At 38.0% G+C, this 19,369-nt stretch overlaps 1 protein-coding gene across 1 annotated transcript in view; it reads left to right on the forward strand.

Moving 5' to 3' along the window:
• NKAIN3 (sodium/potassium transporting ATPase interacting 3) overlaps positions 1-16,593 on the forward strand; it is a 344,946-nt gene extending 328,353 nt beyond the window's left edge. The window contains exons 6-7 of the mRNA XM_077163307.1: positions 6,814-6,884; positions 16,328-16,593. Of these exons, the coding sequence (XP_077019422.1) occupies positions 6,814-6,884; positions 16,328-16,381 (125 nt within the window). The 3' untranslated portion in view covers positions 16,382-16,593. The remainder of the gene's footprint in view (positions 1-6,813; positions 6,885-16,327) is intronic.
• The last annotated feature ends 2,776 nt before the right edge of the window (positions 16,594-19,369 follow it).

The following is a 19,369-nucleotide window of genomic DNA, read 5'->3' on the forward strand; positions in this document are numbered from 1 at the left end:
TGTTGCCATAAATCTAGTATATCTCTGTAATTTCTTAAGTTCAGTGAGAATCCTTATCAGGAATTTGCAATGACTAGAGTGATAACTGCAAAGATACATAGTTACAAGTAACATCATTCCTTCCAAGAGGTGCTTTGGTTGTGCTGATGGAAATTGGCACAGGAAATAGAATTGAAAGGACTGCAAACAAGGGAGTTTCCTGGCTGTGGGCTCACCCTGTGGAATCTTTTATGGTAACATCTCAGTTTCCTGTAATGGATGCAGAGAGTGAGAATGGATGAGGAGTGCTCTGCATAATTGGCTCTTCCGGATAGTTGATGCCAATTTTTAACTGTGCTAATTTTTTATTCTAAAATATATTTCATGCTCCCAGGATTTCATAACCAAAGTATATGTATATCAATTTCACTGTCCTGCAAATCACAGAGCAAACTTCCCCTTTGATGCTTCCCTCTCCTCCATCTCTTCCCTACCCATTTTTCTGATAAAGAGCTCTCCATGCATATCTTTGATGTCCTTGCTGTTATAACCACAGATTTCATCAGATGTCTCCATTATAGACCTGGCCATGCCTCTTCTGTTGAGATTCATCCTCTTATTTCTACTGAAGAAGTCCCTTAACAGCATCTTCTCTTCTCATACTTTTCTCATGAAAGTGACTTTTAAGATGCACAGTGGCTTCACATTCTTAATGTAATATGACTACCATTCTACAAACTTGATCAAAAGTTGAAGCTCTTTCTTACTACGTTGTTTTCAAATCGTTTGTTAAGGCATCATTTTTTAATTCCATTGTTTGTTTTTCACCATGTGATATCATTCCAAAAAAAAAAAAGAAACTTTCAGAATCCATAGACTCATTCTCCATTTAAGCTTCAGTTAATCCTTTTCTTGCCTTATCTTCCTACCTTGTTGTGCCAGCGGTCTCCAAGACCACCCCCAGGATCAATCATTTAGTAGACAAATTCAGAGAACTCAGAAAAGCTGTCATGCTCATGGTTATGTTTTATTACAGTGAAAGGATGCAGATTAAAATCAGCAAAAACAAAAGGAGTATAGGTTAGAGTCCAGGAGAGACTGGTTACAAGCTTCCAGTTGTCCTCTCAATGGAGTTATATGGACAGCACTTGATCAACCCAGTAATTACGTGTGACAACATGTTTGGAGTATTGCCAAACAGGATAGCTCACCTGAGGCTTGGTGTCAAGGTTTCATTGAGAGTCCATTACATAAACATGGCATGTGACTGACCTTAGAATTCAGTCTCTGACCCCTTCAGAGGTCAAAATGATACAGCAGGGCCCAAGACTTCCACCAGAAATCACATTGCTGGCATTAACTGTCTGGCATGACCCAAGGCTCTAGGTAAGTGGAGATATTCTTATTAGGCAGGACAAGCCAAAGGCTTAGAGGTTATTCTCCCATGAGCCAGGAATGGACCAGTGCTTTCTTTGGACAAATTCAAGCTTGCTGAGATAACCCTTTACTGAACACCTGGTAAATGGAAAGTGTTGATATTTATGTAACAAAGTATGTAATATGGAAATGCCATCCTATGTGGATTTGTGGGCTTCTATTGCTTGAAAACCTCATTGCTGTCTTCATCTGTGTCTTCCATAGCCATAAAAGGTTCTGGATGCTCTAGTTTCTTCATTATCTACATTTCAATAATGCCTCTTTAATAGTTAGACTTTTTTTGTAATCTTGCCTAGTTCTGCAAGGTTGATAATTTAACTTTTACCTATATATATAATTCTATCTTTAGAAGGTTGCAAATTTTATTTTTAGAAGGTTGCAAAGTTTACATCATGTTAAAATTCTGATATGCAGAACAATTGTTGCTTATTTATGTATATTGCCATTGACTGGGGAGCCCAAATGTCTTAGTTTGTCCCGTTCACACAAGTTGTTCTGATATCATCCCTGGTTTACTCTTTGTCCTAAGTTTTTTGGTTTTTCAAATGAAATATTATTTTCAATAGTTATAGTAGAATAATCTAGGATGGATACCCAGACAGTATGCTCAGCTTCTGCCATGGCCTCATCGAGGTGTGTGAGACACAAGTACAATAAACGGAGTGTTATTCTGTTTTAGCCCATGGTTAAATTTGTAAGAAAACCAAGAATACCTCTCTCTTTCCCTCTATACTTCAAGGACACAATGCAAATAGTACCTTCCTTTTAAAAACAGCATCAATCACTGTTCTAGGTTGCTAACTGCCGGAATGCAACACACCAGAGACGGATTGGTTTTTAATAAAAGGGGATTTGTTTTGTTAGTTCTTCAGAGGAAAGGCAGCTAACTTTCCACTGAGGTCCTTTCTTACGTGGAAAGGCACAGGACAGTCTCTGCTGGCCTTCTCTCCAGGCCGCTGGGTTCCAACAACTTTCTCTGGGGTGACTTCTTATTGCATCTCCAAAGGCCTGGGCTGAGCTGCGAGTGCCGAGATGAGGAATGCTGAGCTGCTTATGCTGTGCTACATTGCAGTCTCTCATTTAAGCACCAGCCATTAAGTCAAACTTCATTCATTGTAGCAGGCCCACCTCCTAGCCGACTGCAGATGTAAATCAGCAACAGATGAGGTTCACGTACCATTGGCTCATGTCCGCAGCAACAAAACTAGGTACGCTCACCTGGCCAAGTTGACAACTGAATCTAACTACCACAATCACTGATTAAAAAAAAAAAAAAGATATGTGTTTGGACAGCGTGGCTAGACATAGCTAAGTCTTTCAAGTCTCAGGATATAGGAGAAGTATTGGAAGTGGCACCCCTTCCAGCAACTCAACACTCCAGGCCAGGGCTGAGAGGGTCAGGAGAGCATGGGGAAAAATAGGTTAATGTACAGACTCCATTACTGGAAGAATTTCTCAAAGAGTTAAACTATTGATACTAGTATTATATTAGTTCATCAGATACTTTCAACAGAAAACCTGTTCATTTATTTTCAATGATAGTTTGATTTGATTTTTCTTTAGTCCAATTCATGGAATCAAAGTAAAACTTTCATATAGTCATCTGTCCCAGATAAAACTTCTGTAATTAGGTTCTTCATTGAGATAAAATTCACATAACATAAAACTAACCATCGACCATTTTAAAAATCTTCCAATGCGGTGGCATTAAATTCATTCATACTGATATGCCACCATCACCACTATTTAGTTGCAGAACGTTTCGTCACCGCTAACAGACAACTCAGACACATTGAACGGTTACTCCCCATTTTCTTCTTTACCCCCAGCCTCTGACAAACACTAATATGCTTTCTGTCTCTATAGACCTTTTCTATCTGGTTTCTTTCCCTTAACATAGTGTTTTCAAGTTCATCCATATTGTAGCATGGGTCAGTGTTTCATTCCTTTTTACAGATGAATAACATTCCATTGCAGGTTATACCACATTTTGTTTATCCTTTCATCAGTTGATGGACATTTGGGTTGTTTCCACCTTTTGGCTTTTGTGAATAGTGCTACTGTAAATTTTCGTGTACATGTCTTTATTTAAATACCTATTTTCAATTCTTTGGGATGTAATCCTAGTAGCAGAATAGCTGGGTTACTCTAATGTTTTAAATGCTGTGATTATTCAATTAAGAAGTAACTATTAAAGATTAATATATCTTTTGAGGTAATACTGTAAATATAAACTTTTGTGGAGCACAATGTTGTGTTAAAAAACACAAAAAATATGTACTGAATTAAGACTCTTTCTGAAGAAGAAATGTATCTGGAATTAAGGTGTGCGTGTAATTTATAATTCCTGCCCCAGAAAACGGTGATATTTTAACAATGAAAATAGAGACTCTCGTGTTTGTATACACGTTCACAGAGTAAGTAAACTAGAACTTTTTGTGATAAGGCTGATTTTAAACCAGATAAAAAGAATTTCAGCATGATAATAAATTCTCTGTCTTCATCAGAGTTAGGAATATTTAAGCCTTTGAAGAACTACTTTGTAAATCAATGTAGTTTCGTATAATGGTTGTGAGCATTTTAAAAAATGTCTTTTACATTTTAGTTGCACTGAAGTCAAGATCTGTAGAAAAACAAAGAAATTCTTGAGCCTTTGGAGCTTTTAGTAAATTTCAATAATTGAAAGCTTATAAAAAGCAAAGGCTAACACTGAAATTTATCCTCACAAAAGCAAGAGAGAAACTGGAAAATTTATATGAGAGTGAAAATGTTATACGAAGTTTAGTTTTAAAATAATTTCTCTTTGGAAATTTTGACTTGAGAGAAGAATCTTTTCATGGAGCTCCTAATTTTAATTGGACAAACTCTGCACCAGAATGAAAAGAAGTTGATTTGAAAAGACCTAAAATTTTGTAACATCTATATTTGGTGAAAAGAATCATAAACACATTTTATGCTTTTTTGTCTTGTGATTTTCTTTTTGCCAAATAAAGATACTCTGAATGAAGGTAAATTGCAGTACCTAAGTAAAGATTTGAGCTAAAACACATTACAGCCTGTAGAAATTCACTATTCTTTGCCCTATTTTTCCTAATTGCTATTTATCTTGATCAAAACCTCAATATTTCTTTTCCTATCTTAGTTTTTGTTCCTTTTTTTTGTAATGGTCCATTAAAAATATTAATCACTTTAAACCAAACTTTGGCTGTATAATAGGACCCCAGCATTTACAGTTCTGTAGGCATATTGGGACTCTGAACTCCAAGAAAGAAAACTGTGGTGTGTGCGTGTGTGCATGTGTTGTGTGTGAACGTGTGCTGTCTGTGAGTGTGTGTTCAGATTCATAGTATGAGAACACTGCATTGTATTCTCAGCTAAACACAGGCATTTCAGGGAATTGTGATTTAGAGAGAGATGGATTCGTTTAGAAGATCCACTGAAGCCCTGTCATGCTCCAGCTCTGGCTGCTCTGGCCAATATCTGACCCACTCTATCCTTTTTCCTCCTTTGGAGGAAATAAGAGCTGGACCAGTCACAGTTTCACCAGCTCATGGTGCACATGTGAATTTAGGAGGCCTGCCAAGTGCCCAGAAGCCAGGGAGGGAGAGGGGAACAAGGACATCTCCTGGAGACCAGAGAAGCCTGAGCCTATCCTTTATCCACCAGATCATGTAAATTACCTGGACACCTCTTTACTACCAGGGGAGAAGAAGTGGAAGGGGACCCAAACTTAAGCACTGCAAACATTCTCCCAGAGAAAGTTAGAAGTGCCTAAAAGGACCATTGAACGATTAGATGCAAGTAAATTTTTAATATGATTAGATATTTTACTGAACATCCACTCTCCCACCCTGCTAATCAATGAGTGGGATTTTAGAAGGAAGATCAGATTGATTAAAAATTCAATGAGCATATAATTTATGGGACACTTTTGGAAGTGAAAGGGGGTGCTAAATAAACAAAATTATAAATATTTATATTTATTTGTGAATAAAATTATTCTAATTGAAAATTATTTTCAAAAATAAAATTACTTCTAAAATTAAAGATAGCTTATATCCACATATGATAAAGACAAATAAAAGTAAAACTTCTATATATTGATCATCTGAACATTAAAATGTAACATTACCAGAATCATTATTTTTGATATGTATTCATATACTTTAATTTGCTCCTTATTCATCTGTCTCTAATACACCACATCATTAGGATGTTTTTGAAGAATGTATATATGAATAAATAAAATACAAATATTTTTTCAATATAATTTTATTTTAGTTTATTTCCATAAATTTACCTGCAACCTTCTTCAGTGTTTCATTATATAATTAGTGAATTTGAACTTGTTGGCACCTTAATTGACTCTTCTCTGGGAACCAGAATATTTTTTGACTGAGGAAGTAGTCTCTCTACAGGTGCTGGTAAATGCCAAGCAAATTTAGCTAAATCGAGGGTCTTTATATGAACTAAACTTCGTATAACATTTTCAGTGGATCTTCTAAACGAATTCATCTCTCTCTAAATGACAATTCCCTGAAATGCCTGTGTTTAGCTGAGAATACAATGCAGTGTTCTCATACTATGAATCTGAACACACACTCACAGACAGCACACGTTCACACACAACACATGCACACACCACAGTTTTCTTTCTTGGAGTTCAGAGTCCCAATATGCCTACAGAACTGTAAATGCTGGGGTCCTATTATACAGCCAAAGTTTGGTTTAAAGTGATTAATATTTTTAATGGACCATTACAAAAAAAAGGAGCAAAAACTAAGATAGGAAAAGAAATATTGAGGTTTTGATCAAGATAAATAGCAATTAGGAAAAATAGGGCAAAGAATAGTGAATTTCTACAGGCTGTAAGAACAGGGAGGAGATGAAACCTTCTTTGCAAAAGGCAGATGCTAATTTCTCAGGGACGGCTTGTGGACAAAAGGCATGGAAATAAATTATGTGACTTCTCAGAGGCTTTCCTAACGATGCAGTAAATATTCTCAGGAAAAAAAAAATTGGATTCTGGCAACAAGAAGAGAAAGTATATCTTTTAATATATAGGGAGAAAGAGCATATCTGTAAGCCTGAGAACAAACACATTACTTAAAGTCTAATATTTGGTTACTTTATTTTTCACAGAAAGCAATAACAGCTATGATTTTTCAATACCTAAGATTCTAAGATCTTTGTGTTTTTTCTTAAAATTTTCCCTTTTTTTGACCATGACAATATTTTAGTAGTAGTCCTTTATGTTAAAAACACATTTTTCCCATTTTTTATGGTAAACAGATGTTTTTATTAATGTTATTTTTATGTGTTACGCTTTAAACACGCAGTGTTATGTCTAGTTTTCATTTGCATGTCTATTTATATTGGGCTATGTTATATTTTCAGTTGATTTCATAGGTGGACTTGATACACACTCCTACTACCAGGATCATGTTGAGTTAAAGCCTGTTAAACCTGTAAGTAAGTAAGGTGTGATGATATGGAAAATATTAATCCTTCTAACTCGGCCCAAACTAACCAAACCTGAAATACTTTGGGCCTGCCTCTACTAATCATTGTTTTAATTCCCACTCATATTTAAAAACATGCCTTCCACGTGTAACCCAACATTATCATTGTTATTATTCATTCCAAAATGGTTTTGGAGTAGGTAACATGATTTATATTTCTAAATATATATTTTTATTTTATTTCCCTTGTCAGTAGTTGATTGCCAAATTGAAGGGGGAGGGTGGATTATTTAGTCTGCGGAAGAGAAGACTGACTATGTGTTTGGGGGGCAGCGTAGCCGAGTGGAAGGGGACCAGAGATGTGGGCTGAAATCCGGGCTCTACGTGTGCGGTCCCAGGTAAGTCCCTTCACCTCAGTGAGACTTGGTTTTATCACCTGTGATAGGATTTCAGGTGAGGGAGATGGATGGATTAAATGGGATTATGTGTGTATAGGGTACGTAAAGTTGCCTATTACCACATCTAGAAAAGAGTGCAGCCTAAGATAATAGTGATTATTATATTCAGCTATTTGAAGAACAAATTCAGGAACAAGTTTTCTATATCCCTAGAGGACATGGGGGGAAATCAACAACGTCAATAAAAAATCATGTAAAACGGCAGATAACAATTGAGTATTACGATGGTTAAATGTATGTGTCAGTTTGGCTGGGTTATAGTATCCAGTTGTTGCAGCAAAGACCACTGGCCTGTTTGCCACTGAGGAGGTACTTCCCGGTGGGATTAGCATCTGTAATCAGCTAACTTTAAGTGAAGGAGATTATCCTCAATAATGTAAGTGGGCCTCATCTATTAAGTTGGAGGTTTTATGAGTAAGAAAGGAGGGTTCAGAGGAGAGCAACGGTGGCTCAGCGGCAGAATTCGCCACTGCCATGCTGGAGACCCAGGTTCAATTCCTGGAACCAGCCTATGCCAAAAAAAAAAAAAAAGAGAGAGAGAGAAAGAAAGAAATGAGGGTTCAAAGGAGCAGAAGGAATTCTGCCTTTAGATGGCATCCCCCATTCCTTTCTGAGATTCCAGCCCAAACAATTCAGACTCCAGGCTATAACATCACTCTGACCAGAATTACCAGCCTTCAGCCTGCCCTATGGAATTTGGACTTGCCAGTCCCCCCAGTCCCTTAAACTGATTTCTTATAATAACAAAAATATATGGTTATATGTGAATAAATATTTAATAATAATATACTATATATACACATATATGTCCTGTAGGTTCTGTTTCTCTGACTGATACAAATATAAAAAAGGACTCTTGGTCACCTGACTGATAAAGCACTATGAAACATGGAAATAGATATAGTAACTCCCTGCCTAAAAAATTCTAAGCAGCAAGTAGATGACTCCATAAAATAATAATGGCTATCATGTGCCGGGCACTTTACATGCATTATCTCACTTAAGCCTCCTGAAAATATTTCTGCTATTAAGTTAGACAACTTTCCCAAAGTCCCACTGTTAGTAAGTGGTGGAGTTGGGATCGTTCCTGGGTGATGACTCATCACCCTGCCTGATATTGCACACTTGCTCATATGATCTCCCCATTCTTTGAGCACCATGTTCTGTAACTCATTAATGATCAAGTAAATTGTGTAAAACAGTTCTAAACAGTTTATTTGAATAACTATTAAAGCAAACATATATCCAAAGTTTTCATCTGCTGCCTCTTTACCATGGTGGGTCCTTCCCGCATCTATAACCCCACCCTCTCCCTCCTGCCACCCCCGCCCCAGCTTTTTGGGGGACCAAACCCTAAGAAGTCTTCCCAGGTTCCCCACCTCCCTGGAAGGACAACGTGGGGACTGAGAGAAGGTTGGTGAGTTTTGTTGTGAATATATCTTGAGACTTAAGCTCTTTCAAATCTGGAAAGAGTGACAAAATGAATGAAATTCATCAGGAACATGTGCTAGGAAGTAAAAAATAATAATAATTGGAGAAGAATTCAATTAATTTTATTTTGGCAGAATGATCTAAAGGAAACATGGCTCACAAGCAACACAAACCAACAACATGCCTTTCACGTGCTAGATGTTTAAATAAATTCTATTTTTTTAAAAGCAGATCCAATTTGGAAAAACAGTCACCCTAAGCAACTCCAGGGCCAGGCAGTCACCACCTTGTGACTTAACATTACTGAGCACTCAGTAAGTGATGTACTCCAAAAGTTCACAGGGATTTGGGGAACCTGGAAAGGATTGTAAGAATAATAAAGATTATCCATGCATTGGAAGTGAGCAAAGAGCTGAAACACTGTCTGGGGCTGACTTGGAGTCTTTATATACTTGTGATGAGAAGATGATGAATTATTTCATCTCCACTGTGAAAAATAAACTCAGCAAAGAAATTACAAGATGAAAAATGTTGGTTACCTAGATTTAGCTTATAAAGTAGCTTATTAGCTATAAGAAAGATCTTTCTATTAGGGAAGATTACTAAAAATGCAATTGATTAATGTTAATGGAATTTCCTTTCTTGAACAACTTTAAAGAATGGGCACATGCACCCTTCTGCACCTCAAAAGTTTCTTCTGTAGCATGGCCAAGAAGCAAATGACTTCAGTTTATGTTCTTGAAAGTCCCTTCCAGCTCTGTGAATCAAGAACACATAAAACATCCTCTATAATCACCAAAAAGACTTTGACCTACTATTTTCTCAAAGGGTTTGCTCAACAACCCTGTTCACAACCAAAGTCTCACACTCTTCCAGCTGAATGTAGCAAAAACTACAGGGTACAGAGAACAATATAACAAGTTTCTTCTTTGGCATATTATGCACCCTATTATGCCCAATGCAATATAAAATGCTTTTCAACTATGAAGGTGACAGGAGTCTGAAAACTCAAAATAAACTTGAATTAAAATCATTGTGTACAAAACAATTTAAGAGGTCAGCACTTGTTCTTCCCACCAGTATGCAAATATTGCAGTGTTTATCAGTTAGTCTGCTTGATTTCTTTTAATAAGGAAATAAATATTGGATTCCACTGTACTCAGCTTAGTGATGCCATATCAATACCCAGCAAAAGCTTGAAGAAAAAGCTGATCTCTTGTACTAAATCATGAGAGCAAGGAATGAACGCTGATTTTTAACTTTCATTAAGCCACTTTAATCTCCATGGAGTACAAACCTGTTTTTATAAGGAAGTTACTTTATTAAGGAGATCAGAATAATCCTTATCTATTTTCAGGTATATATGTGGACAGGTAGCTTTCTAGCTTAGACAGATAATTACAGGCAGACAGTCCATTCACAGGTAATGCTGTGCAATTGTACAGGAAATCTCATTTCTCGTATTTTGATTGTGTCATTGCTTGGAATCATGAAATGTGTCTTTCAGGTGCTCACAGTCGAATCGTGTATAAATTTGTGTATTTATTGGGGGTGTGCTTGGTGTAGGGGTGAGGCAGTTCATGTATGGTCTTGATGTTTTGTGCTCTGTCTCTTTCCTTTTAAAGTAAGATGTCAAATTGTCAAGGCCCACAGATTAAGTAAATTGGTTTAGTTCAATTTACCACCATTCATTGATTACATACAATATGTGAACTGGGCACTGTGCTGGGTTATGGGAATGTAAAGATAAATAGTAAGTGAACTTTGACCTCCAGGAGCTAATCTTCTGGGAAGACCTACATGTAAATTAATAAATTCAAAACAAGGTCCCCAAAGCAATTTTATGCAGCAGGGGGAGTGATTAACTCTCACATGGTATTACATGGTATTTTAGTTTCCTCGCTGCTAAAATAAATATCTTACAATGGGTTGGCTTCATAACAGGAATTTATTGGCTCAAGCTTTCAGAGGCTAGAAGCTTGTTTACTGCTGGCATCAGTATCTTCTGGCTGGTGACCTTTTGGGTCTCCTTAGCTTTTCTGTCACATGGCAACATACATGACAACATCTACTCCTTTCTCTTCCATGTTCCATTGACTTTCACCTTCTGGCTGCTCCCTGTGGCTTTTCCTTTCTGCGTCCAATTTCTTTTGCTTATAAGGATCTCAGCCACATTGGCGTAAGGCCCACCCTCATTCAGTGTGAGCACACCTTATCTAAAAACAATTCCAGGGCAGTGCAACAGTGGCTCAGTGGCAGAATTCTCACCTGCCATGCCAGAAACCTGGGTTCAATTCCTGGAGCCTGCCCATGTCAAAAAATAAAAAGAAATTTAAAAGTTAAAAAGAAAAACAACTACAAAGGTCTTTTTTTCAAATGGGTTCACCACCCCAAGACCAGGAGTTGGGACCCAAGCATGCCTTTTGGTGGGTGCATGATTTAATCCCCAACACATGGGAAGGGTGGCTTCACTGCAGAGGTGTTGCCTGAGCTAACTTTGGAAAGACAAGATGGAGTTTGTCAAAAGTAGAAGGAAAAGAGGTATCCCTGGAATAGAGCCTAATTTTCTTGACCACTCTACAAAAGACAGAATTGCAAGGTGTGACCAATGTATTCTGACATTTGCCAGGGTTCTCACATAGAGGGACCAAGCTTCTAAGGCAGCAGATATTGACCCGGAGCACAAGTCTTGACCGCTTCTGATGGGGATGCAAACAAACCTTCAGGGGTCCTCTCTCCACCATCTGTGTGACATCCCTTTTTAGGCCTAGAACTATAGAAATGCTTTCTAGTGGTTGTCTTCTAAGGTTCCGAATATGTGACACACAAGTGTGCCGGTGTCAGCAACAGCACTTCCCCCGAGGACACCCATAGCGATGGCTGATTTGCACTGCTCACCTCACTGAGCAAGGAGGCGGTTCCCTGAGTGTCTCCATCAGACCTGGAAGCAGAAGGCCCTTCTGGAGGCTTTAGCACTCAGTGCTTTCTCCAGAGTGTGCAGGGTCAGGTCTGCAAGGTTCACAGTGGCTTCCTAGTGGACTCAGAGAGAGATGTACTGCCCTGTATCCTCGCTTGCTCAGCAGGAAGGGTCCAGCTAAGGTTCATTTCTCTCTCCAGTGTTGGTGAAAATAGGACCTTCCACAAATCCTTTCTGGATAACTCCATCTTCAATCCTCACTTGCCTTGTAATGGCTGACTGGTTCCTTGTTTGGTTAAATCCTTATGTGTGGCACTATTCTCTGGAGTCTCACTTTCTGGAAGCCCAAAATTTTGCAGACCATCAATTTCTGGTTTCTTTGTACTCAGAAGTTCAGTTCTAATTTATCCTTCTCTTGTCACATTTTACTATAAACTGCAAAGAGAAATTAGGCCATATCCTCCACACTCAGTTTAGAAATCTCCTCAGCCAATCATCCCAGATCATTGAATTCAAATTCTCCTTCCATGCAACACCAGGATTCAATTTTGTCAAATTCTCCATCACCTTAAAACAAGTGTCACCCTTCTTTCAATCTGCAACATAATATCTTTAGAGTCCACTTTTCTACCAATAGTCTTTTCAAAGCAATCTAGTTTTTCTCTATTAAGCTCCTCACAGTTTTTCCAAAATCCTCCTCTTACCCATTTAAACAGCTGTTCCAACATATTTGGTATTTGTAAACGCAGCAGTACCCCACTTCTCTGGTAACAAATCAGTTTTAGTTTGCTAAGGCTTCCAAAATCGAATACACCTTCCAAAAAAATAGAAAAGCAATCAAGAGCAACATAAGTAAAAAAAACTTCATTTTCCTCTGTTTTAGGAGTAAGGGTCCTGTTCTAGTTTGCTACCTGCTGCAGCAGGTAGCAATATACCAGAAACGGAATGGCTTTTAAAAGGGAGAATTTAATGAGTTGCTGGTTTACAGTTCTAAGGCCAAGAAAATGTCCCAATTATAACAAGTCTATAGAAATATCCAATCAAAGGCATCCAGGGAAAGATACCTTGGTTCAAGCAGGCCGATGAAGTTCAGGGTCTCTCTCTCAAGTGAGAAGGCACATGGTGAACACAGTCAGGGCTTCTCTCTCAGCTGGAAGGGCAAATGGCGACCATGGCATCATCTGCTAGCTTTCTCTCCTGGCTTCCTATTTCATGAAGCTCCCCGGGAGGCACTTTCCTTCTTCATCTCCAAAGGTCACTAGCTGGTGAACTCTCTGCTTCGTGGTGCTGCAGCATTCTCTGCCCTCTCTCTGAGTCTCTCTGAATCTCTCTGAATCTCTCATTCTCCAAAATGTTTCCTCTTTTATAGGACTTCAGAAACTAATCAAGACCCACTCAAATGGGTGGAGACATGTCATCCCCTAATCCAGTTTAACAACCATTCTTAACTAAATCACATCAACCAGGGAGATGCTCTCATTACAATTTCAAACATACAGTATTGAATAGAGATTATTCTACCTTTATGAACTGGGATTTATATTAAAACATGACTTTTCTTAGGGGGCATACTTCCTTTCAAACCAGCACAGGTCCTCTGATTTTTAAAGGCAATGAACATAAATCAAATTTTATATTAATACAAACTTTTCATTTTTATTGACATCAAGAAATATGTATAATTCTCATGTTATGACTGGTTCTGAAAAGAAACCAGCCATAAGAAAGGATGCACACTACACAAAGGAAAATGAATACACACAGACTGGAAGTGAAATGAAGAGAGACATACAAAGGCAACAGAAAAAGAGACAACTTATAGGCCTATCAGAAGACATACTTTGACACAGCTTCACTATCTTATTGATTCCATTCTACCTTCAGGGCAGTACTCAAGGTAACAACAAACATATTTACAAACATCACTTAAAAAAAGAAAAAGTGAAAGATATGATCTTAAATATCCCAAGACTTTACTTGTTCTATCTGGACATATTGGTCAATCACAGCATTGCTTAGAGTGAAACAACCAGATGCTATGTGCCTCCAGACATCATGCAACAAGAACTACACAGCACCACCTGTGAAGTTTCTTGGTATAAAGTGAAGTCTGAATCTTAGGCTGATATATAGGAATTATACAAACAGCAGAATAAGATAAATCTCACCACAAGAGATTTCCCAAATCCAGAAAGTGAGAAATGTTAGTGGGCGAATGATCCAATTTCCTTTATAAAAGAATATTATGGAAAAAAAGGAGGGGAAGCTGTTACCGATGAAAGGAGACTTAAGCAGCATAATAGTCAAATGCAATGTGTGTACCTTATTTACAGTCTGATTCCAATAAGCCAACTGTAGCAAAAAATGTTTTTAGAAAAGGAAATATGAATATAGATCGGATATCACATTATATTAAAAAATGTGTTGCCAGTTTTGATGGGTGTGCTGGTAGATAAATTTTAAAAAAGGAAAAATCCATCTCAGTTGAGCAGAGTTTGTCAACCTTGGTAACACTGACATTTTGGACCAGAGAATTCCTCATTGTCAATGGCTGTCCTGTACTTTGTAGGATGATTTACAGTATCCCTGACCTCTACCCACTAGATATCAGTAGCACTCCCTCTCCCCCCACAAAAAAAAATTGTGACAACCAAAAATGACTCCACATATTGCCAAATGACCCTTCGTTAAGAACCATTGAGTTAGAGATGCATGGAGAGGTATTGATGAAAGAATGGCATAATGTCTGAGATTTGTTTGAAATACTCTAGAAAGAAAAAGTTGTGGAAGATAGATGAAACCTGATTAGCAAAGATTTTATTTTAGTTGAATCTGGGTGATGAATATATGGGGGGTTCATAATACCAATCTCTCTACTACTATGTATGTTTGATTTTTAAAAATAAATCTGTTAATAAAACCTAAACAGGGTTTCCGATGTGCTTTCCTGTCAATGCTTCCTCTCAAAGTGATTCTATTGTCTTTTTCCAGTGGGAATCCAGTCAAATGTTGCCCGTGGGAAAGGGCAGGTAATGAGCCCTCCTACTGCTTGCATGGGCCAATGGCTGGGATGACCTTAATACAGGCAGACAGACTTCCCAGCAACTGAAGTAACGCTCCTAGAATTCTTACCTGCATCTCAGAACCAAGCCCACCTATGTCACTCCCTCACTGATGGTGTTGCTAAATATGAGAGGCAGAAAATCTTAGCTAGAAGCAGAGCTGACATTAAAGATAAATGTAGTAGACATCTAAAAATTACCTATATAGCCATCAATACTATCACCAACCAACAAAGAAAGACACCTTCCCCTTGTGCCTTATCCTCATTCTATAAGGAGTCCCTGTGTTGCATGGATGATTGAACTTCAGGATTCTGAATCTCCCGTTTTAACTAGAAGATTGAATAAAACTGTAGAACTCCACCATTAAGATCTCATCCCTTTGTTTTTCAGCTTAATTATCTATTAAACTGCAAAGGAGTAAAGAAGAGTAGACATTAAGAGTGTTATTCAGAACTTAGAGAAATAGAAACAAATCTGAGAGAATGTGATGTGATGGAATGACGGAGAACTGAAAGACTCTTGACTCCTGAGGGGTAGAAGAGGAAAGATAACTTACCAAGAGAAAAGTGGCTACCAATACGTGAAATTTGAAAGTTGAAAATTTTTTCAACTACTTCAAAGTCTGAATAAAAGGTCATTCCAAGCCATAGTGAGAGTCAGTGAACTGAGTTAATGGAAAAGAAGTTGCTAGATAGAAAATGTAAAATACACTCCCTACTAGTCTGATGCTTGTAATTTAGTTGGAGGAAGAAATCTTACAGACCCACATGAAACAATTCGAGACCAAGTAGTTGGAAGCTGGATGCTATTAGCTCCACAAGGCATGCAGCCAGTAGGGTAAGAGCTGCTATTAACAGGTTGAGAAAGCAATGTAGGCTGAGGTAGAAGTGGAATTCTTTACAGAGAAGAAATTTCAGCTGAACCTTCAAAGGTAGGTAGGATTTGGATCCACAAAGACTTTGCCCATGAGAGAAACAGTGATAGCAAATGCAGTCAACAAACATTTATTAAATGTCAACTGCAGCCGGCACTATGTTGGGGTTAAGATTTACTGCTTAGTATAGTCAGGGCTGAGTCTTTTTGAAATGTATGGAAACAAAGGTGACTACAGATGGAGCTACACTGTAAGTAAGAGACATAGGTCAATGGCTGGGTATTAACGAAAACCAGACTTCGAGGATTTTTGAGTCAACCAATAGAATGTTGTAGGAAGATTGGGCTGGGATTATTATAACCAGTAGTTTGGAGATGGCAGACAAAATGCTACTCTGTCATCTTAACCCCAATGCAACCAACAGCAGTAATTCCACATGACTCCTCAATCAGCTGTGTGGTTGGCATTTCTCTCCCAGGAAATCACCCCTGTGCTCTGATGAGTAAACCTGACTGCCACCACCCTAATCTTGAAATTCAGGAAGGCTTACATGTTTTGCTTCCTTATTGCAACAATCATAAACATGGGCAGCACCCAGCATACCCAAAAGCTTTATTTCATTTTGAAAAGCCTGGTTAAACAGAAAGGGAATGAGCTTTTCAATCTTGAATTTATTTTAAAATAATTCATATTTTCCATTTTAGGTCGAAATAAGTAATGACATTGACTCTGAAATGCGGCTGCTGAACTTGACTTAGGAAACAAAGCACCACAGACAGCACTTCTGTGAACCCGACCTGCCTCACCTTCCTTCCAGAGGATGGACTGTGCCTCCCTGCTTTTCCATGAATCACAGAGTTCTTCAGTCACAGCCTGTGTATTATTAGCATTGTTGCTAGATGAGTTGTAGGTGCTTGGGTGGGTATTTTTTTAGTCATCTTCTTCTTATATGAATACTTGTAAATTGTACAAAAAAACTGGTTTTTAATTTTTTAACAATATTTAATGTGAGGCATGCAAGATGAAAATGTAGATTCTGTGAAAACTTTTTCAGTCAATTCTAAGAGAACTATTGGTGTATGTTGTTTAGATGTTAAGTCAGTCTTGCTGGCTGATGCACTGATTCTGTGCCTGATGGCGTTTGTGATAGCAGACATCACCTGTGGATGTTGGACATGACGGTGAACATGGTGACAGCCCACAAATGGGTGGAAATGGTGGCTCTGGCTTTCAGACTGGAGATGGGTCATTTTTACAATGCCACAAGACAAACCAGAAGTCTCCCACCGCTTTGTTCACAACTTCCCAAAACCCAGAATAATGTTGTGGCAATCTAAATTTTCAGATTCATGCATGATACCTAGCTCTTCCTGTGTCCTGAAACAAAATACATATCATGGGTGTAAGGAAGAGAGAGATGATTAGTAAACACTTTTTCCCCTTGGAAGAAATATGGGCATCTCTGAGATTCATATTTGCTACTCTTTATCCCATTCCTGACACTGGTGTGAGACCTAAACCTACAGTTTGTTAGCTTGTGGGATGGAAACCACAACCATAAATCTGCAATAAGGAACCTCCCTCTTAAGATATTCAAAAGGAGCATTAAAATAGTGGTGAATTTTCTACAAATACTTCTAAAGAAGATATTTATATTTGTGCTACATCAGCTTGTCTTTCTCTTACCCCATTCCATAACCAAGAAAGTGTTGTAGGAAACATAATTTTCTGTGGAAAAAAGGACTGTCTTGAAAACACATGACTTTTTTTTACATTCATATCTCTCAAGTAGTATTTCTCATGTGAAAGTAAGTTTTTCTCGTTTTGAATAACAACCAAAGTGGCATCTCCTGTAGCATACAAAACGGTGCCTGTGTGCAGCCTGCAGTACAGAGGCTCTTCACATGGCCCATATATCTCTAAGAACAACCCCAAATTGTATGCAAATTACTGTATATGTGTAGAAGTCTATTTTTTCTTCTTTTGAGGGGGTTCATGAATTTCACCAGAGTCTGTTACAAATCTGAACTTAATGCAACGATGCCTGTCCTGGTTCCTTCCAGTTCATGACAACCACTGGGATTTCTGGAGACCTTTTTCACTCAGGAGCTCTGGATAGTGCTCCTGTGGTCGGCTTACACCACACTGACTACCATCACTTTCCATCTCTCTGAATAAACCAAAATTCAAAATGAAGAGGAGCTAGCAGGGGCCTTGGAGGTCAGAGAATCCTATTGCCAGTCCCACAGTTGCAAGAGCTTGAACCCTAAGCCATTTGGTGGTCTTGTCCAAAGTCCTGCACTTGCATAAGGGGCAAGAGCTATATGTCAGAGGAAATAGAACTTGGAAGGTAAAAATTTTGAGTTGGGGCTCACAGTTCTACAGTTATAGCTTTGGGCAATATTTGACACCTTGGCACTGAAGCTTTACTCATCTGCAAAATGGAACTATAATAACTAGCTCACAGGATAGGGCACAAATTAGATGAAAAATGTTAAAAAGCAAAAAATACCCTGTAAACTGTGGAGCACTATACAATTGTAGTTACTATCAGGTAAGATCAGAACAATCAGTTGGCTCCAAGTGTGGTGAAAACCATGGGGACAGCAAACTCCTCTAAGTGTCCTAAAAAACAGATTGCAAAAAATTGCCCATGTTTAAGAGATTTGAAATAATGCAGACTGAAATTCCATAATTTTCTATTTAAAAAATTACTTTTATATTTAAATCCCAAAACAAACACATACGATTATTATGGAGAAAGCCAATAAAACATCAAAAACATAGAAACCCAGTAAGAGAAGATAAGATTAATATTTAAAAACTATCATTTCAGCACACACACAAATATGGTTTAATACTTTTCAAATTGATACAATTTCATCTTAATCTGAATTTGTACACATTTCTAAAATATGCTGCAGAATCTTAGATATTGCCTAGCTGCAGATAACAGATTTGTGGAGTAAATTCTCACATTAGTGATTTTTGACAATTACTACAAGTAGACAACTAATTAATATGATATATGTGTTTTCCTTTTTAATCTTTCTTCACTTAAATAATTAAGCTATAGCTGTTTTAATCCCCACCCACAGCAAACCATAATGATTGTTCTAAAGTTCTAGAAAATTTGCCACTCATCAGAAACAAGTTAGATGGATTTCACATCACTTCTACTTCGCTCTTTCCTTCTCCAAGCCTCTTATCTTCTTGGCTACTCTTAAGAGGCTCTGATTATTTAAGACAAAAGGATGAAAGAAGTGTAGAGTTGCACAATACCTTTGGGCAGTTACCCATGCATCTGGATAGCTCCAACACAGCAATCATCCTTGCTGCTCTTTTGAGAATGTTTCTAGTTCTCAAAGCTTTTCCCTCCTGCTTTAGGGAATCTATTTTCCACTGAGCATCATCCAGTGGGGCTTTCTACAAAGACATTACATACATTCAATTTAAAAAGTATATACGTTCTGGCCAAATATTCGCTTTTTCCATATTTAAGTGTGTGCCTGGTTAGAGTCAAGAAAAATGAATACATTCCTTAGCCTGTACCCATTTGCTGACATTCCACCACCCTAAGAGATGTTGCAGCACCTGGTTCTAGAGGAGGTCAGCAGTGGTCTTGGAGAAGGAGACAATGGGAAATCCACTGCCCATTAGCCTCTAGTGCTGACTTAAATGTAAAACTTAAAGCCACTGTCCTTTCTCCCTTTGAATCATTCTGCAATTGTGTTTTATAAACCTTG

This window comes from Tamandua tetradactyla, chromosome 6 (genome assembly GCF_023851605.1).
Source record: "Tamandua tetradactyla isolate mTamTet1 chromosome 6, mTamTet1.pri, whole genome shotgun sequence".
NCBI lineage: Eukaryota > Metazoa > Chordata > Mammalia > Pilosa > Myrmecophagidae > Tamandua > Tamandua tetradactyla.